The sequence below is a fragment of the Micromonas commoda genome, chromosome 14 (assembly GCF_000090985.2).
Source record: "Micromonas commoda chromosome 14, complete sequence".
NCBI lineage: Eukaryota > Viridiplantae > Chlorophyta > Mamiellophyceae > Mamiellales > Mamiellaceae > Micromonas > Micromonas commoda.
The window spans coordinates 647859-674501 of NC_013051.1; the positions used below are offsets into that span (position 1 = coordinate 647859).

General features: G+C 66.8%; 15 protein-coding genes across 15 annotated transcripts; 9 read left to right on the forward strand and 6 right to left on the reverse strand.

The window, feature by feature from the left end:
- Nucleotides 1–63: 63 nt before the first annotated feature.
- On the forward strand, nucleotides 64–1254 carry MICPUN_68702 (predicted protein; the record flags this gene model as incomplete). The annotated part of the gene is made up of 1 exon (XM_002505977.1): nucleotides 64–1254. A coding segment is annotated over one exon (1191 nt), but the record flags the coding sequence as incomplete, so codon positions are not given.
- Nucleotides 1255–1352: 98 nt separating this feature from the next.
- Nucleotides 1353–2588, reverse strand: MICPUN_95914 (predicted protein). The gene is made up of 2 exons (XM_002506186.1): nucleotides 2517–2588; nucleotides 1353–2350 (listed from the first exon to the last, which is right to left on the reverse strand). Exons 1-2 carry the CDS (start codon nucleotides 2549–2551, stop codon nucleotides 1396–1398), a joined length of 990 nt encoding a protein of 329 aa, XP_002506232.1. The 5' UTR covers nucleotides 2552–2588; the 3' UTR covers nucleotides 1353–1395.
- Nucleotides 2589–2715: 127 nt separating this feature from the next.
- Nucleotides 2716–3798, forward strand: MICPUN_64194 (predicted protein; the record flags this gene model as incomplete). The annotated part of the gene is made up of 1 exon (XM_002505978.1): nucleotides 2716–3798. One exon carries the CDS (start codon nucleotides 2716–2718, stop codon nucleotides 3796–3798), a length of 1083 nt encoding a protein of 360 aa, XP_002506024.1.
- A 389-nt stretch (nucleotides 3799–4187) lies between these two features.
- MICPUN_88410 (predicted protein) lies at nucleotides 4188–5267 on the forward strand (the record flags this gene model as incomplete). Its single annotated transcript, XM_002505979.1, has 1 exon — nucleotides 4188–5267. The coding sequence occupies one exon, from the start codon at nucleotides 4188–4190 to the stop codon at nucleotides 5265–5267; it is 1080 nt and encodes a 359-aa protein (XP_002506025.1).
- A 448-nt stretch (nucleotides 5268–5715) lies between these two features.
- On the reverse strand, nucleotides 5716–6783 carry MICPUN_68774 (predicted protein; the record flags this gene model as incomplete). The annotated part of the gene is made up of 2 exons (XM_002506187.1): nucleotides 5716–6479; nucleotides 6684–6783. Coding segments are annotated over 2 exons (864 nt in total), but the record flags the coding sequence as incomplete, so codon positions are not given.
- A 725-nt stretch (nucleotides 6784–7508) lies between these two features.
- On the forward strand, nucleotides 7509–9032 carry CUPC17 (hypothetical protein; the record flags this gene model as incomplete). Its single annotated transcript, XM_002505980.1, has 1 exon — nucleotides 7509–9032. One exon carries the CDS (start codon nucleotides 7509–7511, stop codon nucleotides 9030–9032), a length of 1524 nt encoding a protein of 507 aa, XP_002506026.1.
- A 17-nt stretch (nucleotides 9033–9049) lies between these two features.
- On the reverse strand, nucleotides 9050–10573 carry CUPC16 (hypothetical protein; the record flags this gene model as incomplete). Its single annotated transcript, XM_002506188.1, has 1 exon — nucleotides 9050–10573. The coding sequence occupies one exon, from the start codon at nucleotides 10571–10573 to the stop codon at nucleotides 9248–9250; it is 1326 nt and encodes a 441-aa protein (XP_002506234.1). The 3' UTR covers nucleotides 9050–9247.
- An 80-nt stretch (nucleotides 10574–10653) lies between these two features.
- MICPUN_64199 (predicted protein) lies at nucleotides 10654–12951 on the forward strand (the record flags this gene model as incomplete). The annotated part of the gene is made up of 1 exon (XM_002505981.1): nucleotides 10654–12951. The coding sequence occupies one exon, from the start codon at nucleotides 10654–10656 to the stop codon at nucleotides 12949–12951; it is 2298 nt and encodes a 765-aa protein (XP_002506027.1).
- A 129-nt stretch (nucleotides 12952–13080) lies between these two features.
- On the reverse strand, nucleotides 13081–14343 carry RSP23 (flagellar radial spoke nucleoside diphosphate kinase RSP23; the record flags this gene model as incomplete). The annotated part of the gene is made up of 1 exon (XM_002506189.1): nucleotides 13081–14343. One exon carries the CDS (start codon nucleotides 14341–14343, stop codon nucleotides 13081–13083), a length of 1263 nt encoding a protein of 420 aa, XP_002506235.1.
- Nucleotides 14344–15162: 819 nt separating this feature from the next.
- On the forward strand, nucleotides 15163–16293 carry MICPUN_98339 (predicted protein; the record flags this gene model as incomplete). The annotated part of the gene is made up of 1 exon (XM_002505982.1): nucleotides 15163–16293. The coding sequence occupies one exon, from the start codon at nucleotides 15163–15165 to the stop codon at nucleotides 16291–16293; it is 1131 nt and encodes a 376-aa protein (XP_002506028.1).
- A 540-nt stretch (nucleotides 16294–16833) lies between these two features.
- Nucleotides 16834–19447, reverse strand: MICPUN_95921 (predicted protein; the record flags this gene model as incomplete). Its single annotated transcript, XM_002506190.1, has 3 exons — nucleotides 16834–18693; nucleotides 19048–19150; nucleotides 19317–19447. 3 exons carry the CDS (start codon nucleotides 19445–19447, stop codon nucleotides 16834–16836), a joined length of 2094 nt encoding a protein of 697 aa, XP_002506236.1.
- Nucleotides 19448–19914: 467 nt separating this feature from the next.
- Nucleotides 19915–20653, forward strand: MICPUN_109501 (predicted protein). Its single transcript, XM_002505983.1, has 2 exons — nucleotides 19915–20023; nucleotides 20301–20653. Exons 1-2 carry the CDS (start codon nucleotides 19922–19924, stop codon nucleotides 20391–20393), a joined length of 195 nt encoding a protein of 64 aa, XP_002506029.1. The 5' UTR covers nucleotides 19915–19921; the 3' UTR covers nucleotides 20394–20653.
- Nucleotides 20654–20792: 139 nt separating this feature from the next.
- Nucleotides 20793–23348, forward strand: MICPUN_64204 (predicted protein; the record flags this gene model as incomplete). The annotated part of the gene is made up of 1 exon (XM_002505984.1): nucleotides 20793–23348. The coding sequence occupies one exon, from the start codon at nucleotides 20793–20795 to the stop codon at nucleotides 23346–23348; it is 2556 nt and encodes an 851-aa protein (XP_002506030.1).
- An 8-nt stretch (nucleotides 23349–23356) lies between these two features.
- On the reverse strand, nucleotides 23357–23986 carry MICPUN_109502 (predicted protein). The gene has a single exon (XM_002506191.1). The coding sequence runs from the start codon at nucleotides 23790–23792 to the stop codon at nucleotides 23490–23492; it is 303 nt and encodes a 100-aa protein (XP_002506237.1). The 5' UTR covers nucleotides 23793–23986; the 3' UTR covers nucleotides 23357–23489.
- A 152-nt stretch (nucleotides 23987–24138) lies between these two features.
- On the forward strand, nucleotides 24139–26640 carry MICPUN_64206 (predicted protein; the record flags this gene model as incomplete). The annotated part of the gene is made up of 1 exon (XM_002505985.1): nucleotides 24139–26640. One exon carries the CDS (start codon nucleotides 24139–24141, stop codon nucleotides 26638–26640), a length of 2502 nt encoding a protein of 833 aa, XP_002506031.1.
- Nucleotides 26641–26643: the final 3 nt, after the last annotated feature.

Here is a 26643-nt window from a genome sequence, read left to right on the forward strand (position 1 = left end):
GTCGACGGTCACGCACCATCTTCCTCCCGTCGACGCTCCCTGGCCGTCGCGGCCGAGGGGAAGAAGGTCGTGTTCGTCGGCGGCACCGGCCGCGTGGGCAGCTCCGCCGCCGCCGCGCTCCTGAGGCAGGAGCCCGGCGTCGCCCTGGTCCTCGCCGGCAGGACCGAGTCATCGTTCACAGCCGCGGTGGAGCGCCACCCCACGCTCCGATCGAGCTCGTGCGCGTTCGCCGCGTGCGATTGCTCCGACCCGGCGTCGCTGGAAGCGGTCATCGCGGGCGCCGACCTCGTGGTGCACTCCGCCGGTCCTTTCCAGGGCGGCGGCGACCAGTGCGCGGTGCTCGACGCCGCCATCGCCACGGGCGTTCCCTACCTGGACGTGTGCGACGACGCGGAATACGCCAAGGCGTGCAGATCCAAATCCGATGCCGCCAAATCCAAAGGCGTCCCGTGCGTGACGACGGGCGGCATCTACCCCGGCGTCAGCAACCTGATGGCCGCCGAGATGATTGCACAGAACCGCGCCTCTGGCTCTGAAGGCGCTGAGGTCGCCGAGGTTGAGTACGTGCTGTACAACTACTTCTGCGCGGGCTCCGGAGGCGTGGGGGACACCATCCTCGCCACCAGCTACATGCTCTGCGGCGAGGACGTGGTGTGTTGGGATAAAGGCGAGAGGGTCGTGACGAGGCCGGCGACGCAGCGCAAGGTGGTGGACTTTGGGAAGAAGTGCGGCAAGCGGGAGGTGTTTTTGTACAACCTCCCGGAGTGCGCGTCCGCGAGGGAGACGTGGAACGCGGAGACTGTGAAAGCTCGGTTCGGGACGTCCCCTGGTTTATGGAACGGCGCGATGGCGCTGATGGCCAATCTGGTTCCCAAGGAGACGTTGCTGAACAAGGACGTCGCGAAGGCGCTCGCGACGTTCACCGCGCCGATCGTGCGTGCGGTGGACGCCGTCGTCGGCGAGAGGACCGCGATGAGGATCGACGTGAAGCTCAAGGGCGGGGCGCTCGCGGGGGCGATTTATAATCACCCGAGGCTGTCGGAGGCTGTCGGAGACGCCACCGCCGCGTTCTGCGCCGCGATGCTCCGCGGGGAGACGGATCCCGGCGTGTGGTACCCGGAGGAGGCGGGTGCGGTGAAGGACAGGGCCCGGTTGTTGGAGGCGGCGGCTGTCGGGTGCGACAACTACGAGATGAACAAGGCGGCGTGGATGCTCGAGTCGAAACCCATCAACCTCGGCTTCGGCATCTACATCGAGCTCTGAGTTGACGATGAGACGAGGGGCGGCGCGTGTCTCGTCGTGGCGAATTCGGACTCGACGACTCGATTCTTTAAACGCGAGTGATTCTTTTTAACCGCGAGTGAGTGATTCTTTATTAAACGCACGATCCGCCGCTCACGCCTTCATCGCGACGCACGCGGTTGACACGATTGCCATGAGCTGTAGCGACTCGTCCGCCCCGTCCACCAGCGCCTTATCCGCCTCCGCGATCCTCGCGCATATCTTCCCCTTTACCGCGTCGCTCACGCCCTCGTCGTCGACGACCCTCTCGGCGAACTGCGTGATGATCTGCAGGCCGGGGAAGCCGTCCTTGAGGATCGACTCGATTATCCTATTCGCGCCGTCCACCTGGTTGGTTTTGCAGAGCGCGACCACCTGCGCGACCTGATCCTCGTCCACGGCACCCGCCACCGCCGTGATCTCCTTCCCCGTGATGGTCGCCGTCCCGAAGAGCCTCGCGGCGGACTGCAGCAGGGTGATGGCCTTGCGCATGTCCCCGCCGGAGTGCGTCGAGCACGCCTCGTAGCATCCCTCGCCGAGGGTCAATCCCTCCGCGGTCGCGATGAACTTGAGCCGGTCGCCCATGACCTCGTGGCCGAGGGGCTTGAACCTGAACTTGGCGCACCGGCTCGCGATGGGTTCGATGATCCGCGAGATGTAGTTGCACAGGATGAAGAACCTCGTCACCTTGGAGTAGGTCTCCATCGTTCGACGGAGCGCGGATTGCGCGTCGTTTGTCATGGAGTCAGCCTCGTCGAGGATGAGGATCTTGTAGGGCGGTGATGGGTACCCCGGGGCGCCCTGTCCGACGGCCGTGGACGCGAACCCCTTGATCTTGTTGCGCACCACGCTGATGCCGCGCTCGTCGGAGGCGTTGAGCTCGAGCACGCGCGACTTGATGAGTTCGGGGCCGTAGAGCTGCCTGCAGATGGCGAGCGCGCAGGTGGTCTTGCCGGTGCCCGGTGGCCCGTAGAAGAGCATGTGGGGCATGTTCGCGGTCTCGAGGGCCTTCTCGAGGGTTCGGACGACCTCTTCCTGGTGTGCGACGTCGTTGATGTTGCGCGGGCGGCTGTGATTTCGGAGGGAAGAGGGATCGGGGCGGTCAGTATCGCGCGTCAGATCCGAGGAGATCGCGCCTTTTCTCATCCTCCGGGCGAAGAAGAACAAGATCGCGGGGGGGCTGCGGCTTCCCGCGCGAGGGGCGCGCGCGGGGGGGGTTGGATCGGGCGACGCACTATTTCTCCACCCATGGCTGGCTCGTGGACGTCATCGCTCGCGATCGACGTGTCCGATGCGGTGACTCCCGGTGACGCCTCGCTGTGACCCGCCCCGAGTTGGCACACCGATTTCAAACTTTCGTCACACTCATCGCGGGCGATACCAGACAGGAGCGGTGGGCACCCGGCGCCGCGACACACACCGGCGACGCCAGCCATGGGGGACAGCCGGCCGTCGCCGTCGCCGCCGGACGGACGCGCGCGGGTGTGCCTGCTGTGCACGTGCGGCCTCCCCGGCGCGGGTAAATCCACGCTCGCGCGGCGCATCGCGGCGCGCGCGGTCGCCACCGGCGACGTCGCGCGCGCGGACGTCGTATCGTTCGACGACGTGGAGCGCGAGGTGCGGCTCGAGACGGCGCGCGCGCGAGGGACGACGCGGGACGCGGCGCGCGGGTTCGACGCTCAGGCGTGGCGGGACTCCAGGAAACTCGCCCTGGCGCGCGTCGACGCCCTCCTGGCGTCGGACGACGACGCCGACGCGTCGGACGGGGTGGGACGGGGGCGCCGCCTCGTCATCGCCGACGACAACTTCTACTACGCGTCCATGCGGTACCAGGCGCACCAGCTGGCGAGGCGCGCCCGCGCCGCGCACGTCCAGCTGTACGTGAACGTCCCCGTCGAGCTCGCGCGGGCGCGCAACGAGAGACGCGCGGCGAACGAAATCGTCCCGCGCGTCGCCTTCGACAGGATGGCGAACGCGTTCGAGCCCCCAGACCCACGCAAGCGAACATTCGAACTCCCAACCGTGCGAACCGACGACGCGGATGCGGACGACGACCGTTACGACCGTTACGACGACGACGACGATAACCGCGACGCGCACGACGCGTGGGGGCTCGTGTGGGACGCGTGGGGCGCGCCCCCGCGTCTGCCAATCACCGAGGAGGAACGCGAAGCTCTGAGAATGAAGGGCATGGACGCCAACGCGCGTAGCGCCGTGCACGCGCTCGATTTGCGATCGAGACGCGCGCTCGGGGACGCGATGAGGCGGGTGTCGTCGGTGGCGGGCGGACCGGGAAGGCGCGCGGATGCGAGCGTCGCGCTGAACGCCGCGCGGAAGGAGATGCTGGACGCGGTGAGGGAGCGCTCCAAGGGGAAGAAGGGACGCGGCGGCGAGGAGGAGGCCGGCGCAGATGAGTTCGAGGCTTTGGATCTGGCGTCGTTCGTCATGGCTCGCGAGGACGCGTTCGCGGAGTTGTGCGAAGGTTTCGGCGGAGACGGCGGGGCGGGTGGGGCGTGACGGGGGTTCGTTGGGGCGACGGTAGCCGAGCGAGCGTAGTGACGGACACGCGTAGCACTAGCACTAGCTAGCGACGGAACAATCATGGCGAGGATTCGACCACCCCTTCACCGACACGCGCCGCGCGCCGACGAGCCGCGGTCCCGTCGTGGCTCGACACGCGATCGGAACGACGGGACGTCATTCACACCGTCGATCGCGCGGCTCGCCGGCCATACCCGAACCCCGCCCACCTCTCCTCGGGTCCGCGTCGCGTGACCTCCTCGGCGCTCGCGATGGTCTCCTCCTCCGGGCGGATGCCCGTCGAGCGCGTCGGCTTCGTCGCGCTCATCTTCGCGGCTGTCCTGTACCTGGGCTCGGGGTCGGGCGCGGGATCGTCGTACGCCTCGATGCGCCAGCTGGAGGACGTCCAGCTGTCGCTCGCCGGCGCGAACGGCGCGCCGTTCCCGGGGCACATCCTCGTCACCGGCGGCGCCGGGTTTATCGGCTCGCACGCCACCCTTCGGCTCCTCGAGGACGGGTACGCGGTCACCATCGTCGACAACTTCTCGCGCGGCAATCGCGGCGCCATCGAGGCGCTGCGCAGACTCGCGCCCAAGCACAAACTCCGCGTGGTCGACGGCGACCTCGGGGTCCAAAGGGATCTCGAACGCGCGTTCGGTAAGCACAAGGTGGACGCCGTGATACACTTCGCGGCGATAGCCTACGTCGGCGAGTCCGTCGCTCAGCCCCTGGCGTACTATCGAAACGTCACCGTCAACACAATCGGGCTGCTCGAGGCGATGCGGAGGCACGACGTGCGAAAACTCGTGTACTCGTCCACGTGCGCCACGTACGGCAACCCCGACGAGTTACCCATCACGGAAAAGACCCCGACGGTGCCAATCAACCCGTACGGTAAGTCCAAGCTGTACGCGGAGGACGCGATTCGCGATTTCGCCGTGGCGAACAAAGACTTCGACGCCGCCATCTTGCGATACTTTAACGTGTTCGGGTCGGACCCCCGCGGGCGGCTGGGCGAGTTCCCGCGGCCGGAGCTTCGGGCGATGGGGCGCATCAGCGGCGCGTGCTTCGACGCCGCGCTCGGGAACATCCCCGAGCTCGTGGTCATGGGCACGGATTTTCCGACCAGGGACGGCACGTGCGTCAGGGACTACGTCCACGTCGCCGACCTGGTGGACGCGCACCTCGCGGTGCTGGGACACGTCGCCAACCCCCCGGTGCTGTACAACGTGGGCACGGGCAAGGGCGTCACGGTGCGGGAGTTCGTCGACGCGTGCAAGCGCGTCACCGGCGTTGACGTGACGGTGCGGGAGCAGCAGGAGAGCCGGCCGGGCGATTACGCCGAGGTGTACGCGGACGTGAGCAAGATCCGCGAGGAGCTCGGGTGGGAGGCGCGGTACGTGGACCTGGAGGAGAGTTTGGGGCACGCGTGGGCGTGGAGGAGCGCGCACAAGGCCGGGTACTGATGTGTACGTCGTCGGCAGCGCGTGAGTAGCCGATTGTTGAATGAATGAAGACGCGAGTTGAATGAGACGCAAAGCAGCCGGCGCACTCGTCGCGTGGGGTTCGATTTCATGCGTGCAACAGATTGATTGATCTCTAACCGATCAAGAAATACGCGAAGGTTGAGACGGCGACGATCGCGAGGGTGTTCACGTGGCTCGTCGCCCCGTCGTCGGCGCCCAGGGTCGTGTTCGAGCCCGCGCCGAGGTACCCCGGCCCCGGGGGACCTGATGGGCCGGGCGGTCCGGGTGGGCCCGGCGAGGACGTGCCGTTGGATAGGGGTCCGGAGGCTCCGGAGGTACCGTTAGCTCCGGAGGCTCCGGAGGCTCCGGGAGGGCCGGGCGGTCCCGGAGACCCGTCCTTGCCGGGCGTGCCACCGGAAAGAGTGGCGGGTGTCGAGCCGTCGAAGTAAACCCTTTGCGGACGGTTCTTGCTCACCGCGTCGCCGAGTCCCAGCTGGTAATTGGTGTTGATACCCCAACCAACTAAAGAGTCGTCGTCGAGAATCGCAAACGTGTGATGTTGTCCTACTGAGAGCTTCTTAGCTGTACGCCCTGAGCCGAGGTCCACCGGAGACAGACCCGATGGAGGGTTTTCATTCCCCATCCATACACCGATCCCAAGTTGCCCGTAATAGTTGTACCCCCAAAATTTCACGGAGTCATCGTTCAGGATTGCACACGTGTGGGACTCCCCAAGAGCAATGGCTTTCGCCGTTGATGATCCGAGGCTCACAGCAGTAGGCGAGTTTCTGTTCGTGGTGTCACCGACTCCGAGTTGCCCGTAGTTATTCTGGCCCCAGCATGAAAGCGAGTCGTCTGAGAGAATCGCACATGTGTGGGATTGCCCAAGAGCAACGGCTTTCACCGTGGATGATCCGAGGCTCACAGCAGTAGGCGAGTTTCTGTTCGTGGTGTCACCGACTCCGAGTTGCCCGCCATTGTTAGAGCCCCAGCATGAAAGCGAGTCGTCTGAGAGAATCGCACACGTGTAGTAATACCCAAGAGCAACGGCTTTTGCGGTACGACCTGAGCCCAGTGTCACGGGAGTCGGAGATGCCCTAAATGTTGTATCGCCCACACCAACCTGGCCGACTGAATTGGCGCCCCAGCACACAAGCGAATCATCATTCAGGATGACACAATGATGGTATTCTCCTATAGACAGTGCCTTTGCTGTTTTACCCGTGCCAAGGTTATAGACGGCAAGATTATCACCCATGGAGCCCGGCTGCTGTCCCGGGGTAGGAGCCGAAGCGGGAGCCCCTGCAGATTGCGCATCAATATACCCCCAGCATATGAGATCGTTGGTTTCCAGGATAGCACATGTGTAAGTAGTCCGCATGTTCATGGCTATTTCTTTCGCGATCCTCCCCGTACCAAGGTCTATCGGGCCAGTTGGGATTGGTGCCGGTGAATCTGAGTAGGATCCGTGGTTTTCGAGGCCGAGAGCTCCGTATGAACCTTGGCCCCAGCACATCACAGTTCCGTCGGTGAGCACCGCACAAGCTCCAAGATGACCAGTCGCGATGCTTTTCGTGCCCGTGGCGGCTTGAGCGAGCCTCCTGTGGGGATCACGAGAGCCGATTTCCGACTCGGGGAGAATCTCCTCGGAAGGGGAGGCGAGCTGCGCGGCCGGCGCGCGGACGACATACGTTTCGAACATCGATGCCTCGTCAACCGAAAGCATCCGTCGACTACGAAGTCCCAAAGGCACTCGGATGACATGTTCATCCTCCGCGCTCGCCGTCGCCCTTGTCCCGAGCAGCACGAACGCCACGAAGACGACGAGGGGCGGGAAACGAGGGCGATCGCCGTGGCCGACCCGGGGCTGTCGGTGCCTCGGTGCGAGCGGAAACGGACGTGCCACGGCCATGAGACGCGAAGGTGAAGCCAGGATACGCGGGATACCGTGCGGAGAAGCTGTGGCGCTTCGGTGTGTCTGGCGAGAGAGCGGCTCGCGCGCAAAAGACACAACACCACAAACACTGCACTGACGGCATTTTTTTGTGTTGCGCCCGTCAGTGCCAGCTGCCCAGCTGGCCAGCCAGTGTGGCAGTGTGGGCAGCCGTGCCCACAGTTTCGTCCAGATCGCACAGTGTGCAGGTCGTAGGGTTTTCGCCCCTCTTAACGGCGACGCGATCGGCACTTCAGACGGGCGCGAGACTCCTCCGCTCCGTTCGGATTCACGCGGCGCCGCGCGAGATGGACGACGCCGCGCTCGAGAAGGCGCTCCTGCTCGCCGTCTCCGCAGGGGACGTCGAGTCGGACGCTTTCGCCTCCGCCAACGGCGCGGACCACAAGAAGGTGGTCGGCCTCCTCAAATCCCTCGAGTCGTCCGAGCTCGTCCGATCCGCCGCGAGGGACCACGGCGCGCTCAAGCTGGCGGCAGAGGCGCAGGCGTACCTCACCCAGGGCACCCCCGAGGCGCAGGCATTCGCGGCCGTCCCGCCCGGCGCCGGCGTTCCCCTCGCCGACTTCAAGAAGCTCGACAAGACGATATCCGACATCGGCTTCAAGCAGGCGATGCAGCAGAAGTGGCTCGCGATGGAGAAGGGCGAGGTCCCGATGGTGGTGCGCAAGGCGGACGCGGTGGAGGACACCGCGCGGAAGTACCTCGAGGCGATCAACGCGGGCGACGTCGCGTCCGTCCCGCCCAAGGAGCTCGACGCGCTGGTCAAGAAGCGTAAGCTCGTGAAGCAGGAGACGTGGAAGACGTTCACGATCGGCAAGGGGGCCAAGTTTGCGCTCGAGCGAAAGAAGGCGGCGGCGGACCTCACCAAGGAGATGCTGCAGGACGGCAGCTGGCGGGACGCCGAGTTCAAGCAGTACAACCTCGTCCCCGGCGCCGGAGCCCCGCCCAACGGCGGATGCGTCCACCCGCTGCTCAAGGTTCGCCAGCAGTTCCGCGAGATCTTCCTCCAGATGGGCTTCGCCGAGATGCCGACGAACAACTTCGTGGAGAGCGGATTCTGGAACTTCGACACCCTGATCCAGCCCCAGATGCACCCCGCGAGAGACGCGCACGACACCTTCTTCATGAAGACCCCGGCTGTCGCCAACAGGGCCCCCGAGGACTACGTCCAGCGCGTCCGGGCGATGCACGAGAGCGGCGGCCACGGTTCCATCGGCCACCAGTACAGCTGGAAGCGAAGCGAGGCGGACAAGAACATCCTTCGCACGCACACCACCGCGGTGTCCGCGCGGTGCCTTCACAAGCTCGCGCAGGACGGGTTCCGCCCCGCCAAGTTCTTCAGCATCGACCGCGTGTTCCGCAACGAGGCGGTGGACCGCACGCACCTCGCTGAGTTTCACCAGGTTGAGGGCGTCATCTGCGACGTGGGGCTGACGCTCGGAGACCTCATCGGCGTGTTGTACCAGTTCTTCGCCAGGCTCGGCATGACGCAGCTCAGGTTCAAACCCGCGTTCAACCCGTACACCGAGCCGTCGATGGAGATCTTCGCGTACCACCCGATGCTGAAGAAGTGGGTGGAGGTTGGCAACTCGGGCATGTTCCGACCGGAGATGCTCATCCCGATGGGGCTGCCCGAGGACGTGAACGTGATCGCGTGGGGGCTGAGCCTGGAGCGGCCGACCATGATCATGTACGGCATCGATAACATCCGCGACCTCTTCGGGAGCAAGATGCAGATGTCGTCCGTGAAGAACAACCCGGTGTGCAGGTTGGGGATGATCGAGCAGAGGGAGACGGTCAAGGCGACCGAGTGACGAGCGCGGGCGGAGAGAGAGTCGACGCTAACGTTGAAACCGCATCGGTAAAGGGTGGAACATCAAAAAAAAACAAGTCGCGGCGAGCGTGCGTGCACGACCCGTGCCGTCGTCACGCGGGTCCATCGCGCGTCGCCCTTCTCAGTCATCGCCGCTTCCCCTCCTCGCGCTTTCGTCGTCTCAGTCGCCGAGGCGAACTAACCGGTTCGACTCACTCACATGTCGTTGGCCTTTTTCCGGAGCGCCTCCAGCTCGGATTCGATGGCGTCCGACACCGGCCGTCCCGGGGGCAGCGCGTTGCCCTTGTTCCCGCCGTCGCCGAGCATCTTGGACTTCATCGCGCTCAGCTCGTCGTCCACGGTGCCGCCCTCCAGCGCCTTGAACTTGTCCTCCAGGTCGGAGCCCGCGGTGAGCATGCCGGTCGCCTCAGCCTGCGACTCCATCATCATCACCTTCTCCTCCATCTTCTCGAACGCGCTCAGGGCGGAAGAGGTGGAAACGCCCGCGATGAGATTCTGGACCTCCTGGTTGCTCTTGGCGGAGGCTGCGCGCGCCTTGAGCGTGTCCTTCTTGCTCTTGGCCTCGGCCATCTTAGCCTCCAAAAATCGCGTGTTGGCGATGAGCTTCTCCACGGCGTCCTTCTGCTGCTCCAGGTTGGCGGCCATGGAGTCCGCGTTATCCTGGTAGCTCTTCTTACGCGCGAGGGCCTCGCGCGCCAGCTCCTCGTCTCCCTTGGACAGCGCGAGCTCCGCCCTGCGATACCAGTCGTCGGCGGTGGCCTGCGCCTGCTTGTACTTGTTCTCGAGCTGCTTCTGGGACGCCACGACCTGCGCGCTCGCCTGGCGCATCTTGACGAGGTCCTCCTGCATCTCGACGACGGTCTGGTCGAGGATCTTCTCCGGGTCCTCGGCGGCGGAGACGAGGGAGTTGGCGTAGCTGCCGATGACGCGGCCGAGCCTCTGGAAGAGGTTGGCGCTCACGACCAGGCGGGAGCCGCGGTCGGAGACGCGAGATCCCGCTCCGAGGCGCGCGGGGTACGACGCGGCGGGGGCGGCGCGGAGGTGCGCGACGGGCGCGGCGCCGGCCGTGAACTTGGATCCGCGGCGCGCGGAGAGGCCCTTGGAGGCGGGCGCCGTCGCGATGCGGGAGGCGGTGGCGGTGATCATCTCGAGTCCCGGACGTGCGGCGAGAGTTCTTCTCTGGTGGCTCTTATCGCTTCGAGGGAAGCGGCGGGAGCGGTGCGGGCGACGACTCGACGGGAGGGCGTCGCTGCTGCGCGGATCGGAGTGCGAGTCCGACGGCGGTGAGTTCGCGCGCGCGGAGTGCGTGCGTGCGTGCGTTCGAGTGTGCGACAACTCGGCTCCCTTAAGCCGAAAGACGGGGGTGCCGCTGTGCCACACGATACGTGGAGCGCCAAACTGGCGAAAAAATGTGACGGTTGTCCGACCAGACAGCCAGACCGCGATGAGACTCTCGCTTTGAAGGTTACTCGATTCGTCAAAACTTCGTTTCCCATTGCAACCGACCGAAACCACATTCATCTCAGACACTCGCGGGTGTGTCTCGTCCAACCGGTGGGACGCGCGACGGCAGATCTCGGCGTCGCGTGGTGCTGCTAGCCATGGCGTCGGCGAGGGCGATGCGCCGCATGCAGGGCGACCCGCTGCTGGCCGCGGCGGAGAGCGCGTTCGGCGGGGGCTCCGATTCATCGGACGAATCGAGCGACGAAGGCGAGACGCCGGCGCCGCTCAACGCCTTCGCCTTGCTCGGCGGCGACGACGACGACGACGAGTCGGCGGAGGAGAAGGAGGAAGAGCCCGAACCGGTCAAGGAGACGACCCCGCCGCCCGCGTCGAAGAAGAAGAAAAAGAAGAAGCAGAAGCAGAGGCAGACACCCGACGACGACGGCGGCGACGACGAAGGCGAAGCCGTCGAGGACGACGGCATCGATGAGATCACCGCCGCTCTCAGGGAGATCGGCGAGGAGATGCCCACACCCCGCCCCGACGGCGACGCCTCCTCCGCGGCCGACGCCGCATCCATCTCCGGTCGCGACCCGCTCATGTGCGTGGACACCCGCCGGCTCAAGGCGGAGGACGAGCTGCGATCCATCTTCGGCGCCAAGGTCATCCACGCGGTTGAGACCGAGGAGGGCAACAGGGGCGGCTTAGGCTTGGGAGGGGGGCAACAGGGGCTCGCTCACATCGGCCGGAACCCGAGGGGTAGGAAGGCCAACCAGGGCGCCAAGCTCGCGTCCACACAGACGCGGTCCACGCTCGTCCAGCCCAAGGATTCGTGGCCGCCGTTGAGGGCCAAGCACGTCGGGCTGGCGATGGAGTGCGTCGGGGTGGAGGGTCACGTAAAGACGTTTCGCTTCGTCCGCGACACGGCTGGCGCCGACGCCGACGCCGCGTACCAGCGCGCGGTGGCGTCGCACGATCCGAACAACCTGCACGCGCTGCTGCAGTACTGGCCGTGGCACGTCGACGCGCTGTGCGCGCTGTCGGACGTGTACCACTACGCCGGGGAGGGGTCAAAATCGGCCGAGTTGTTGGAGCGGGCGCTGTACGCGATGGAGGGCGCGTGGCACCCGTGGTTCGTTGGGTGCGTCGCCGACGGGACCGCGCGCATGGACGCCAGGGTGGTGCCTGCGGGTGCCGAAGGGGTTGCCGAAGGGGGTGCCGATGGGGGTGCCGAGGACGCCAGCGGGCTGTTCTTCGGGACGATGTTCAAGCACGTGCAGGCGCTCACGCGGCGGGGTTGTCACAGAGCCGCGCTCGAGTGTTCCAAGCTCGCGCTGTCCCTCGACAGGACCGACCCGCGGGGTTTCCTGTGCTGCGTCGACTACTTCGCGCTGCGGTGCGGCGAGGAGGACTGGCTCCTGGACTTTGCGGACTCGTTCAGGTCCGACGGGAGCCTCCTGTCGCATCCCTCCTACGCGTACTCGACAGCGCTCGCGAGGCTCGGGGGCGGCCGACCGGGTCGACGGCTTCGCGCCCACCACGACGCCGCGGGCGCCCTTAACGGTAAGGGAGGCAAGGGAGGCAAGGGAAACAGGAGGGTAACAGATAGGGCCGTACGTAAGGGTCCGGAACGGCTCAGCGACGCGCACAGGGCCGAGGCGGATGACGCGCTGCTTCGCGCGCTGCTCATGCACCCGGCGGCGGCGGTGGGGGCGCTGAACCGGATGGAGTCGAGCGCGGTGTCCGGGGACGCGACGTGGCGAGGCGTCCTCTCGCACCCGCACTTTGCGCACGCGAGAGACGAGTGCGGCAGCGCGTCCCTGGAGCGGTTGTACGATGTCTTCGCGGAGCGCCATCATCTGCTGTGGCGCCCCGACGAGGCTTTGCGATGGCTCGGGAGCGCGTGCGAACGAGCGGTGAGGGCGGTTGACGGTCCGGACGAGTGCACGACGATCGACGGCCTCACCCCCACCGACTTTGTCGCGATCCGCGGCGAGACGTTCCCGGCGTCGGCGCACAACGCGTACTCGCACCTCGCCGTCGAGGACTTCAGCGACGTCGTCAAGCGACAGCTGGACGAGGAGAACCCGTTTATGCGGCGGCCGAATGAGCCGCCGGATCAGATGGATTTCGCCGCGGAGCTCGGCGTGGATCGGCACGCGCTGATGGACGCCGTGGCGGAGATGGAGCGCGAGCTGGAGGCGATGGGGCCGGACGCGATGGAGCGCGCCCGGAACATGGGACCCGCGGAGGCTGCGAGGTTTTTGGAGGCGGCGAGAGCCGCGGCGAACGACCGCGGCGGGGGCGAGGGCGGGGGCGAGGGGGAGCGGGGCCGGGGCAACCCGCTGGTCGAGTTCTTCCGCACCATGTTCGTGCAGGATCCGGGGGACGGCGGGGACGGGCTGGCGAGGCGGATCGACCGGGACGTCGTCGATGAGGCATTCAACCCCGGTTGACGAACCGGCAAGGGCGTTTCGACAAACTCGTTCTTTTCAGTCCTTTTATAAAACGAGACCCGAGGCTCCGGAGACCTACCCACCCTCGACGCCATCACGCGTCGCTCGCGGCCCTTCATCCCGAAGCCATCACGCGTCCCCGCCCTTCATCCCGGCCACCTGCTTCCTCGCCAGGTGCCCGCGGAACCCCGCCTGCACCCTCGTCGCCGCCCGCGCCAGCTCCACCTCCTCCTCCGCCCTCGCCCGCTCCGCCGCCACCTCCCGCCTGGCCATGTGCCCCCGGAAGTTGCTCTGCAGCTTCACCGCCGCGCTCTGCTCCTCCTCGGTGCCCTCGAAGGAGAGAGCCGCCTCGCCGCTGCCGCTCACCGCCGCGGCGGCGACGGCGTCGGCGTCGGCTCTCATCCTCGCCACGTCCCGGCGAGCCCTGTGACCCCGGTACGACGCCTGCACCGTGGCCGCGGCTCGCGCGAGTTCCTCCGGGTCGCCCTCCATCTCAATCACGTCCGTGTGCGACTCGACCGCGACGCGCGTCTCCGCGTGTCCGCCCCCCAACGCGTCCCTTCGCCTCTGCGCCGCGGACCGTCGAGCCTGATGACCGCGAAAGTGCGACTGCACCTTCGTCGCCGCGCGCGCCATCTCCTCCAGGTCGTCCAGGGCGTCGACGACGTTGGCGGCGTCCTGGGCGTCCGCGGTCGCGGCTACCGTCGAGAAAAACTCGCCGTCGGCGACGGCCTCGTCGTCGGGGTTCAGCGGGAGTTCCGCCTCCGAGTAGGACGGCGGGGTGTTGGGGTTGTTGGCGCGTAGCCAATCGGCGAGCCACTTGACCGCCTCGAGCTTGTTCGCGGACGGTTTCTCCTTGGCCAACGCGGCGAGCGCCTGCACGAGCGTGGGCTGGAGCTCCCGCGCGACGTACTCCCGGGCCGCGGCGCCCTCCGGGATCGGGTCCAGGCGAAGGTTCGGGAAGAAAAACTTGAGCTCGCGCATCGCGGATGCGGGCGAGTCGGATCCGTGCGTCGCGTTGCGCGTGCCGTCGGTGCCGAACTTGGCGCGCAGGGACTTGGGCGCGTCCTCCCTCGCGGTGAACGTGTTCGTGGGTCCCATCAGGGCGCGCCAGTCCTTGATCGCGTTGTGCTTCGCGAGGCAGCACGCCACGATCGGCCCGCTGGACATGAACCCCACGAGGTTGGCGTAGAAGGGCTTCCCCTTGTGCTCGGCGTAGAATTCGCCCGCGCGGACGGCGTCCATGCGCTGCTCCTGGCGCCGGACGACGACGAAACCCGCGTCCTCGGCGATCTTGAGGATGTCATCGACCTTTCCCGCCGCCACGGCGTCGGGCTTGATCATGGCGTAGGTCTTCTCGAGACCCTTCCACTCGTCGTTCGTCGCGGTCATCGTTCCTCGCGTCGCTCGTTTTGGAAATTGATGAGACTCGACGGGGGGGACGCGTCCGGGGGTGCGTGTCGGGTTCGGAGCGCTCGAGCGCGGGTCCTCCAGGTATCGCGACGCGATCGAACGTGCGAGGCGGTGCGACTGACTGGACCGTTCGGCTCGAGTGCGCGGAGGTTTGTGGAGAACGCGGGGCGCGCCAAATCCAAAAACAACAAGCACCTCCTTCTCGGGGATTGCCAAAACGGGGAGAGCAGCTCCAGAAGCAAGATCGTCTCCTCTGAAATCACGGGTAATCTGTATCTCTCGTTTGACGCCCACTGCCGTGCAGTCATCGTCTTCTCTCTTTTTTCCTCAATTGCGTCCAATCGTCGTTTTCCCACGCGCATTCATCATCACACCTCTGAATCAAAAACCCACCATCCAGCCGTTCCCAAACCCTATCGAGAAGGAATCCAAAACGAAGCGCGTGAGGGTTCCGAGACTGGGCAGCTGGGGATAAAGCGCGCTCGAAAGTGGCCCCCGATCGTCGTCGCCGACATCCACTGTTTGACGACACGACCGCGAAGGTCGCGCCCGTCGAGCTAATACCCCGCGCCAATGCAGGCCAGCATCCTATCCGCGCGCCCCGCGCGCGCCGTCCTTCGATCCAGGGCGCGCGTCGGCGCCCGCGGCGGAAGGCGCGCGTCCATCGCCGTCCGCGCCGCTGCCGCCGTCCCTCCCCCACCTGGTTCCGAGAACTGGTCCGCGTCCACGCAGGCGGTGCACAACGGCGAACGCGGCGGGCGGCCCCGCGTCAGCGACTCGCTCACCACGCCCGTGTGCATGACCTCCACCTACTGGTTCAAGGACAGCCAGGAGCTCATCGACTATCAGGAGGGCAACTACGGATCTTTCGAGTACGGCAGGTACGGTAACCCGACCACGAAGGCGTGCGAGGAGAAGATTCGCCTGCTGGAGGGTGGCGAGGACTGCCTCCTGTCCTCTTCCGGGATGAACTCCGCCATCTGCATGCTCCTCGCGCTCGTCCCCGCGAACGGCCACATCGTCACCACCACCGACTGCTACAGGCGGACCCGGCAGTTCGTGCAGACTTTCATGCCCAAGATGGGCGTGACCTGCACGGTGCTGGACCCGTCCGATTACGACGGACTCGAGAAGGCGCTCGACGAGCACGACTGCTCGCTCTACTTCTCCGAGTCCCCGACGAACCCGTACCTCCGGTGCGTGGACATCGAGCGCATCGCCAAGCTGTGCAAACCCAAGGGATGCCTCGTGTGCATCGACGGAACCTTCGCCACGCCCGTCAACCTCAAGGCGCTCAAGCACGGCGCCGACCTCGTCATCCACTCCGCTTCCAAGTACTTCGGCGGGCACAACGACGTTTTGGCCGGCGCCATCGTCGGCGACAAGGAGACGGTGGCGAAGGTTCGCCAGTTTCACAACATCCTCGGCGGCGTCATCGATCCCCACGCGGCGTACCTGGTGATGCGCGGCATCAAGACGCTTCAGCTCCGGGTCGAGAGGCACAACGAGAACGCGATGAAGCTGGCGACGGCGCTGGAGAAGCACCCGATGATCGAGAAGGTTCACTACCCCGGCCTTCCCTCGCACCCCGACCACGAGGTTGCGAAGAAGTACATGAACGGTTTCGGCGGCGTGGTATCCTTTGAGGTCAAGGGCGACTTGTGGGCGACGGCCAAGTTCATCGATAACTGCCGCCTGCCGTACATCGCGCCGTCCCTCGGCGGCGTCGAGTCGCTCATCGAGCAGCCCACGGTGGTGAGCTACTGGGACCAGGGGCCGGAGAGGCGCGCGGAGATTGGGATTAAGGATAACCTCGTGCGCATGGCCTGCGGCATCGAGGACTACGCAGACATCGAGGCGGATATCATCCAGGCGCTCGACTCCATCAAGGACGGCGTCGAAGCTCCCGCGAAGGCGACCAGCGCCTAATTGCCGTTTAGCGGATTTCGAAATCTGTTTTTTTGCGAGTCTCCGTCGCGTGGTAAGAGAGGCGACGTCGAGATACCGCGATTTTGTTTGCTTTGGATTTTTAAGGTTTCCATCCGGGAGAGATGCGGCATTACTGCTGAACTGACACTTCAGCCTTCAGGCGCGGGATCGCAACGCGTGTTTGTGTTGCGGTTTGCCAGCGCCGATGACCCCCGCCCCACTCGCGCGTTTAAACCGCGCGGGTGAAGGGACAACGAGGCTTCCAGCTTGGGGTGTGATGACCCGCTTTGACAAAATAAATTGCTCGTAGAGAGTTAGTTGTTGTGAAAGAGGAGAAGACTTCAGAGATCGCTTTTCGCATTCAAAAAATCAAAAAGATTAGGTATATTTACTCGAGCGCGCGACACCGCGCGGCGCGCCTATTAGTTGGCGCCCCGCGACGAGCCCCCGTCGCTCGTCCAGACACTTTCCGGCGAATCCGTCCCGCTCCGGGACGACTTCCCGCCGACCAAACTCCCCCTCCGATTATTCGACGATCGATTAGGCCGCCACCGCCTCCTCCTCCTCCTCCTTGTCCACCCACCTCCCGTGGTCCTTGATGAGCTGGATGAGCTCATCGCACGCCGTGTCGTTGTCGATGCCCCTCTTCACCACCTCCTTCCCGACGTAGAGGTCAATCTTACCAGGCGCTCCGCCGACGTAGCCGAAATCCGCGTCGGCCATCTCGCCCGGGCCGTTCACGATGCAGCCCATGACCGCGATGGCGACGCCGGGGAGGTGCCCGGTGCGCTCGGAGATGGCGGCGGTCACCTCCTGCAGGTCGAAGAGCGTGCGGCCGCAGGACGGGCACGAGACGTACTCCGTCTTGGTGTTGCGCATGCGCGAACCCTGGAGGAGGCCGAAGGAGGTGCGGCGAAGGTAGTCGAGCTCCGCGGTGGGGTGCTCGATGAGGACGCCGTCGCCGAGGCCGTCGCAGAGCAGGCCGCCAACCTGGGAGCCCGACTGGATGACGATGTCGTCCTTGACGTCGGCGTCGGTGAACTGGATGTGGTGAATCACCGGCACGGACGATCCCGCGGCGAGGATGTTCGTGAACAGGCGGCGAGACGCGTGAAGGCGGGAGACGTCCGCCGCGCACTTGATGAGGGCCATGACGGGATCCACGCCGAGCGCAGCCTTGACCTCCTCCTCGGTCTCGGTGCCGTCGAAGACGACGGCGACGCGCGCGGCGCAGTCGGGCACAGCCGCGGACGTCGCGTCCTTGGCGGCGACGAGGGCGACGGCGTTGTCCACCGGACGCTCCGCCAGCTGTGCGACGTCGGCCACCACGCCGACGCCAATCTCCTGGAGGCGGCGGATCGATCGCATCGCCTTCTCGTCGCTGGCCTCGGGGACCTCGGTGAGGAGGATGGAGTCGGAGGTTGCGATGTCGCGGAGGGGCATGCCCACCGCGAGCTTGGCTCCGAGATCGCGGTAAAAGGGATCCTCCGACGCGAGTTGCGCCGGGGTGACGGCGGAGAGGACCGAGCCGTCGCGGTGGAGGATGTTCCTGAGGTCGATGGCGTCGTCCTCCTTCTGGACCGGGAGATCGGACGCGCGACGCGCGAAATCCTTAAAGTCGCGACCCTTCTCCTCGAACTTGTCGACGCCCCACTTCTCTTGGGCGGCTTTGTGGCCGACGTCCCTGAGGCGGGTGCAAGGCTCCATCTCGAGGTGCGAAGCTTCGGTGAGGGAGACGCGGATGGTGTCGCCGAGGCCGTCGAGGAGCAGGGCGCCGATGCCGATGGAGGACTTCATGCGTCCGTCCTCGCCCTCGCCAGCCTCGGTCACGCCCAGGTGAAGCGGGTAGTCCCAGCCGAGCTTGTACATCTCGTGCGCGAGGAGTCGGTACGCCTGCACCATCACCAGCGGGTTGGACGCCTTCATGGAGAAGACAAAGTTGTGGTAGTCGTGCTTGCGGCAGATGCGGGCAAACTCGAACGCGGACTCGACCATGCCCGCGGGGGTATCGCCGTAGCGGGAGAGGGTCCTGGCGGAGAGGGAACCGTGGTTGGTGCCGATGCGCATGGCGACGCCGCGCTCCTTGCACTTGAGCACGAGCGGCGTGAAGATCTTCTCGATCTCCTCAATCTCGGCGTTGTACTCCTCGTCCGTCTCGTACAGGATGTCCTCGAACTTCTTCCGCCCGTCCGCGAAGTTACCGGGGTTGACGCGGATCTTGTCGAAGCACTCGGCGACCATCATGGCCACCTTGGGCGCGAAGTGGATGTCGGCGATGAGGGGCGTGTCGTACCCGTCCTCGACGAGGCGCTTCTTGATCTCGGCGCACGCCTTGGCCTCCTGCATACCCTGGACGGTGATGCGGACCATCTCGGCGCCGGCGTCGGCGCACTTCTTCACCTGCGAATCGTGAGAGCGAGAGGGCGGTGAGTGGTTTTGTTTTTTTTTTGTCCAACGCCGCGACGGGAGCCGTGGGTCTCGGCGGGGCGGAGAAGAGATGGTTTTGGAGGGGCGACGGAGGCGCCGGCGCGGGCCGATGTGTCGGCGCGTGGATCGCGTGATCAGCGACTGGACGCGCTAGGACGCATCCCGTGCTCGCTTCCCGCGATGGCCCGGCGCGACGCGCGCGAATCCACGCCCCGCGCGCGTGTCTCGACCGAGATACGCCCCGCTTCCATCGGATATCGCCCCTCCTTATCCTCCTCTCCGCGGTGGGATATTTTTCTACAGACTCGAGCGGGGGGGTGCGCGCACCTCGGCGACGGTGGCCTCGACGTCGCGCGTGTCGGAGGTGGTCATCGTCTGGCGGACGATGGGGTGGTCGGAGCCCATCTTGACCTTGCCGATGGTGACGGTCCTGCGGGTGGGAATCGGGCGGCGAAGGCGCGGTCAGCACGGCGACCCGGCGCGTGAATCACGCAGAGGGAATAACGGGAGCCACCGGTTCGCGCCGGTCGAGGCGGGCGGTCGAATCTCGCCGCGGGCCGCGCCGGGCCGCGGCGATGACGCGTCGAAACACGCACCTGGTCTTCCTGCGGATGGTCTGGGTGTTGTCCACGCAGTAGAGACCGTCGGGGAGGAAGGCGTCGGAGGGGACCGCCGCCGCGACGCTCTCGATCTTGGGCTCGGTGCTCGCCGCGCGGACCACGGACATCGCCCTGGAGGCTTTGAGGGTCTTCTTCCCGCGCTTGCGAAGCGCGGGGGGCGCGGCGGCGCGGAGCTGGTGGGCGGAGCCGAGGGCGGCGGCCATCTCTCTTACTCTTGGTCTTGGGGAAGAGCGCGGTGGCGGTGTGCTAGCGCGCGCGTGCCCGGAGCAGTGCGCACGGAACCCACGCGGTCAGCGCGCGTCGGGGCTTCGCCGATTGCCAGTCACACCCATCAGACCCAAGGGCCCGAGCCCACCACTGCTTCGCACTGATCGATCTGATCAAGTCGGAATCGACCAATCACGTTGCGGCAGCTTTTTAACCCGGGAAACCCAAAAACGGGGGTTTATTTCCTCCCAATCAAAAAAAGTGGGAGCCGCCGGACGGAAAAATGGACCGGAGACCGCCACGACAGAGAACACGGACAGGGTCTTCTTCCCAGGAGACCACCCCGCTCACTTCGCTAGACACAAGCGAGTAAGATGGCTTTCACCGTCGGCGCCCCCGTCCGCCTCGTTGTCCGTGCCGCCAAGCACGTCAACCCCAAGGCCACCAAGCACCACACCAAGACCCGCCCCAAGAAGGTGCGCCCGCGCTCCACCGTCGCGCACGCCCAGCCCATTCTATCCAAATGGGCCCTAAACCCTGAAACCCGAGGCGTGAGAGGGGAAAGCGCGCGGGATCACCGGAAACCGCCGGATCTCGCGCCTTTTTCCCCTCGATCGCTCGCCCACGTCGCGGAGACGTGACCCGCGTCGCGTCTCGACGCTTCCGACCGCGTCCGGGGCCGACGGTCCCGGAGAAGACCCCTCGCATCGAGTCGCTGACCTTTTCTCCGCCCCACTTCTCACGTCCTCGCAGCACACCCCGTCGGACCGCAACCGCAAGAAGGTGGAGTACCCCGCGCTCAAGCCCGAGGAGATCCCGCCGCTCATGACCGTCATCTCCAAGTAAACGCCCGGTGTCGTGACGGCGGGTGTTTTCCGGGGTTATTAGTCTGTGAGCGGAAGGAGGGGCGGAGCCTCGAGAATGGTAATCTCCCCCCGGTGGCCGGCGCGACGGCGAGCGCCGCGGTGTTTGGAGGGAGCGGGTCGCCGGCACATTACAGCCGGCGACGCGGAGAGGTTTCCGCGCGTCTTCTCCGCGTGGGTTTGTCGATAGATCCGTAGATGCGCCACCTTGCTCGTGTAATTGCAACGCGATAGGTTCATACCACCCAAAGCCCCGTCGCCGCGAGGCGGAGAATCGGTCTCGTGCCCCCGCCCCATTCTGTTCCGTCGAGTTTATGTTTCCGAGAGCCCCGTAACAACGTAAGACCCGACCGGCGCTGAGAGGAGGAAGCGCCCGGTCACGATGCGACGCGCGTTGGTCGCCGCGGTGCGCTTCGCGCTTGCCAACGCGCCCGCCCCGTCGCGCGATCCCGTCGCCGCGCTCCCGCGCTGGCATCGGATCCCGCCTCTCGCGAGTTCGGGCGGCACCGGATCCTTTTCCAATCTTCCGCGGGCCGAACGCGCGGGATGGTCCGCGCGCCGCCACCTCGCGACGTCGACGTGCGCGTGGAGGGACGTCGCGAGGGATACCCGCGGGGACGGCGGTGCGAGGCGCGGTAAGCCAGGCGGCGGGGGGGGCGGGGGCAGAGGGGGATCCGGCGGTTTCGGAGGGGGTGGGGGTGGAGGTCGGGACTCGGATGCCCCGTCGCGTACGCGCGCTCGGCCCTCCAAGAAGCCGTCGTCCTCCTTCGGCGGGAAGAAGAAATCCGGCGCGCCGATGGCGCTCCCCGATCGTTTCGCCGCGCTCGCCACGAGGGAGGCGGAGCTCGAGGGTGCCGACCCGCCGATCCCCGGGGATACCCCCGGACGGCCCGACGGCGCGGGCGCCCAATCCAAATCCAAATCCAAATCCAAGCAGAGGCGGAAGGAAGCCGGCGGCCCGATCGAGATCCTCTCCGGCTCGACCATCGCCGAGGTCGCCAGGGCGCTCAAGTCGTCCGCCGGTGCGGTCGAGAAAGCGCTCGCGGACCTCGGCGAGTCCGCGGCGAGCGCCGAGGAGGTTCTATCGGACGATCTCGTCGAACTTCTCGCGATGGAGCTCGGGCTCGAGATCGTCGTCAAACACGACCCGTCGACCGCGTCGGCGAAAGGTGGGGCCCATCCGGCGACGGTCGATCCCCCGAGACGCGCCGTCGTCGCCGTGATGGGCCACGTCGACCACGGCAAGACCACGCTGCTGGACACCCTTCGTTCGTCCTCCGTCGCCGCGAGCGAGGCGGGCGGGATCACGCAGCACATCGGCGCGTTCGTCGTGAACCTCTCCAACGGAGGCGAGCTCGTCTTCCTCGACACCCCGGGGCACGCGGCCTTCTCGGCGATGCGCCAGAGGGGCGCGAAGTGCACGGATGTCGCCGTCCTCGTGTGCGCGGCGGACGACGGGGTGATGCCGCAGACGCGCGAGGCGGCGGCGCACATCCAGGCGGCCAACTGCAGGTACGTCGTGGCGATAACCAAATGCGACGCCCCCGGCGCGGATCCGTCGCGAGTCCGCGACGAGCTCATCGCCGCGGGAATTCCTTTGGAGCAGAGCGGCGGGGACGTGCAGTGCGTGGACGTGAGCGCGGTGTCGGGTCAGGGCATGGAGGACCTCGAGATGGCGCTCTTCCTCGAGGCGGAGGCGATGAACCTTCGGGCGCCCACGGATTGCGACGGCGCCGGTGTCGTCTTGGAGGCGAGGAAAGACCCGAGCCGCGGCGCCGTGGTCACCGGGTTGCTCCGCCGCGGCTCGCTCGAGGTGGGCGCGTGCGTCGTCGCGGGGGCGCAGTTCGGGCGGGTTCGCAAACTCGTCGGCTACGGCGGCGTCGAGACGGACACGATCGGCCCGAGCGAGCCGTTCGAGCTGGCGGGTTTGAGGGGCGTCCCGTTGGCGGGTGACCCGATTCAACGCGTGGGGTCGGAGGATCGCGCGAGACGCGTCGCGCGCGCCAGGGAGGCGCGCGCGACGCAGGCGAGGCTCGACGCCCTCGCCGCGGATGCCGGGCTCGACGCCGGTACCCCGCGCGCCTTCGAGCTCGAGCACACGCACGCGCCGGTGGGCGCGCGAGGTAAGGCGGCGGTGGCGAAGATGCGGAGAAAGTCGAGGCTTCGGGGCGGCGACGTCGACGCGTCACAGCTGGACGACGACGACGACGACGACCTCCTCGACGCGCTCGACGACGACGACGACGCGTCAGGTACCAACAGGGACCTTTGCTGCATCGTCAAGGCTGACGTGCAGGGCACCGCGGAGGCTGTCCGCGACGCGGTTTTGACTCTCGGTTCCCCCGCCGTCGGCGTTAAAGTCGTGTACGTGGGCGTGGGTCCGGTGACGGAATCTGACGTCTCCCTCGCCGCCGCCATCGGCGGCCCGATCCTCGCGTTCAACGTCCGCGAACCCCCTTCGGGTATCGCCGCGCAGGCGAAGCGCTTGGGCGTCCCGGTCGTGGAGCGCAAGGTGATATACCACCTCCTCGACGCGGTGGGCGAGATGTTGGGTGACAGGGCGCCGGAGCGTCTCGTGGAGTCCGTCGCGGGCGAGGCTGAGGTGCGCGCGGTGTTCGACCTCTCCGGCCGACGGGGGAACAAGGCGGACGTCGTGGCCGGGTGCCTGGTGAACTTGGGCGCGCTGGACGGGTCGGAGAGGTTCAGGGTCATGCGAGACGGCGCGCCCGCGCACGAGGGTCTGCTCGAGTGCGAGAGCATCCGGCGGCACAAGCTGGAGGTGACCACGGTGGGCAAGGGGACGGACTGCGGGGTGAGTCTGCGGTGGGGAGCGGTGGAGGTGAGGGTCGGGGACGTGTTGCAGTGCGTCAAGATGGTGAAGAAGAAGGCTGGGGTGGAGCGCGTGGCGACGGGGGGCGCGAGGGTGCTCGACGCGTGACGCCAGAGGAGAGAATACATCGAATATGTTGCAATGAGTGGTGACTGGTACTGCCGCTCGGGGCGAAAAACGACCTGTGAGAACACCCGGCCGATCGGAGCATCGGCCTGCTCCCTCCTCTCACCCGACCCTTCCCGTTCTTCAGATGGGGCACTCCTTCTCGAACGCCGCCTGCTCCGCCCTGCACTTCGTGAACTGGTTGCTCCTGTAGTCCATGCACGCCGCGTACTTGTTGAGCGTGTCCGGGCACTTCCCCTTGAGCTCCTTGAGGAGGTCGAGCATGCACCCGGTCACCTTGGCGCCCTCCTCGAGGCACGCGGCCGGGTTCTGATCGTTCTTCTTGCACGCCAGGTAGGCCGCGCTGCGATCCGCGCAGCGCGCCTGGAGGTGCTTGTGGACGCTGAAGAGCATGCTGCTCGTGTCCGCGCGCCCTTCGTCGCTCATCTCTCGCTCTCTCTGCGCTAACCCTGATTACTGCTTCGCCCCCTCAACAAGGATGATTATCGGGGCGCCTTCGCTCAGGGCCACGTCTCTCGCGCTCTCCGTGGGAGCGGCGCGGGTTTCGCCGGAAGACGCGCGGTAGGTGGCGGCCGGTGGGTGGCGGGGCGTCGAGAGTTCGCGTCCCTGCTCGCGGTCCGCGCCGGCGCGTGTGCGTGATCGGGACGGGAGCCTCGGTTTTTCCAAACAGCCAGGCGGCCAGTCACGATCCGCCGACGGTGTGAGAGTCACAGACTCCGGGCCGGATCCAGTGTCCAACTTCAAACGAACTCTCCGCATTGCAATTCGCGATATGGGCGGTGTCCTGGGGCGCCCCAGTCGGGGCCTCCCGGATAACCCCCGCTACCTCCCGCCCGGACGATACGTCAGGGACGTACGCGACGGCGACGTGCTCGTGCTCTGCTCCGCGGACGCGCCCCTGAACCTCACCGTCGTCCCCGGGCGACACCCCGACGACGATGGCGCATGGCTCGGGACTTCAAACGAACGCGGCGAGAACGACCCCGAGTACGCCCTCGTCCGCGGCGCGTCCGCGGGCGCCGGCGGCCTGGTCGGGAGCGTGGTGGTGGACATGCGAGGACGCTGGGCGACGCTTCGATCGCCCGCGGCGGGGGATCGGTACCTCCTCGTCGACGAGCTCGCGCGAGCCCGCGACTTCGAGCGTCTCGAGAGCACGGGGCGACGAGGAGGCGCGTCGTCATCCGCGCGAGGGGATCGCAACCTCATGGGACTGCGCTTCCGCGAGCGGCGCCGCGCGCGACGATCCGCGTGCTGGGGGGTCGAGCACCTAGGCGAGGGCGACCGCGCGATCGTCATCCTGCGCAACCGCGAAACTCCCGAGCTCTGCCTCCGCGCGGTGGGTCCCCATCCCAGGACCAAATCCGCCGCGGCGGTGGTGCTCGCCGACTTTCTCCGCGAGGAGCTCGCGTCGCAGATGGAGACGCGCGCGCGGCTCCTGGCGTTGGAGCGGTCCATCGACGTGGAGCGGGACGTCGCGCTGGAGAAACTCGTCGCCATTCGCCGCGAACACTTAGCCAAGTCGCGGGCGCTGGTTCACGCGCGACGCCGCGAGGGCATGCTCGACGCGGAACAATTCCTCGACGGCCTCACCGGCGTGGTGGACGCCCTGCGGGATCAGGTGAAGGGCGCGAGCGCGGAGCCGTTCAACGCGGGGTCCGGGGGGACGAGGGGGAACGCGAGGGGGGGGAACGCGAGGGGGGCGCGCGGCGCGCTCGGGTTTGGAATCGACGACGACGACGACGACGACGAGGAAGAAGCGGCGGGCGCGTCGCCCCAATCGGACGACGCCGCCTCGCATCGGGCGAAACACCGCGGTCCGAACCGTCCATCCTCTGGACGGTCCAAACCGCCTCCCACCGCCGCGCCGACCGAGGGTTGGCGCGTAGACGCCGACCACCTCGCGAGGGTGAGCAAGTGCTGGGACCTCGACGTCGTCGAATTTCGCGAGCGGCTGAGGGAGCGCGACATCGACGACGACGCGGTGGCGAGTTTACAGGAGGCGATCCGCGAGAGCGCGTACGAGCACTTCGTGGTGACGGGCATGCGACGGTACCTGCTGAACCGGGACGGGGCGGGCGACGGGTGGGAGGGTGGCGGCTTTGGGGAGGATTCGGAAGACGAAGACGACGCGGTCGACGACGACGCTTCGATGATGACCGGGTCCATCGTCAGCTCTCCCGGCTCGCGAAGCGTCGTGTCCAGGATATCCAGCGGCGATAACCTCGCGAAGCGCGCCAAGGCGGAGGAGAGGCGGGAGCGCAGGGCGGCGCGAAGGGCGGCGCTCAGGGCTCGCATCCGCGCGGGTGGCGCGGCGGTTGATTTTCGCAGGTTCAAGGTTGGAAGCCTGCGGGATCAGCTCGAGCGCAGCGGCGTGGACTCCGGGCCGCTGGCGATGCTGGTGCACTCGCTGGCGCACGCGATGCGCGAGGGTAGGCCCAAGAAGCGGCGGGGCGGGTTCCTCGGTCGTCTGGCTCGGAACATACTCCGCGGGAGCGACTCCTCAGACGACGACGAGCAGACGAAAGACAAGCGGGGCGACGCCGCCGCCGGGGGACGGGCGAAGAAGCCGCCCTCGGAGACGGAGGACGACGGGGACGCCATGGACGGGGACTCGTTCGTTCGCTCGGGTGAAACCTTCCGAACCGTGTTGGCGCAGGAGAAACTGTCCACTTTGTCCGGCTTTGTCCGCGCGGAGGAGCGTGTTCGCGGGGAACACGCGACGACGTACGAGCATCGCGCTCCCGTCGCCGCCGGGCCGGGTCTGGACGCCGCGAGGGTTCGACGCGACGCCCTCCGCGCCGCCGCCGCCGCCGCGGCGAACGCCGCGCGCGACCTCCGCGCGAATCCGTCGCACGACCCGGAGACGGCGGCTGTGGTCAATTTCGTCGGCGGGCTCTCGCTCGACGACCTCCGGCAGGAGCTGGAGGGGCACTCGCTGCTGGCCAGGGGCCTCGACGAGTGCGTGGAGGCGCTCCTGGAGACGGAGTGGGTCGGGGGCGTCGACGGGTACGTGGAGCGCAGGGGCGAGCGCGAGCGCGCGCTGCGACACATCACCGTGGACGCCTTTCGAAAACGGTTGGAACGGCACGGATTGGAAGGGAGCATGCTCGAGCTGAACCTGGTGACGAACGCGCTCGCGAGGACGCTCGTGGACGAGGGAGCGGCGAGGGTGGCCAACGCGGAGAAGAGGCGGCTCTCCAGCGGCGCCGCGCTGACCAACGCGTCGCCCAGGCAGCCCAAGACGCCGAGGCCGACGCGAATCGCCGGGTCGTAGCCG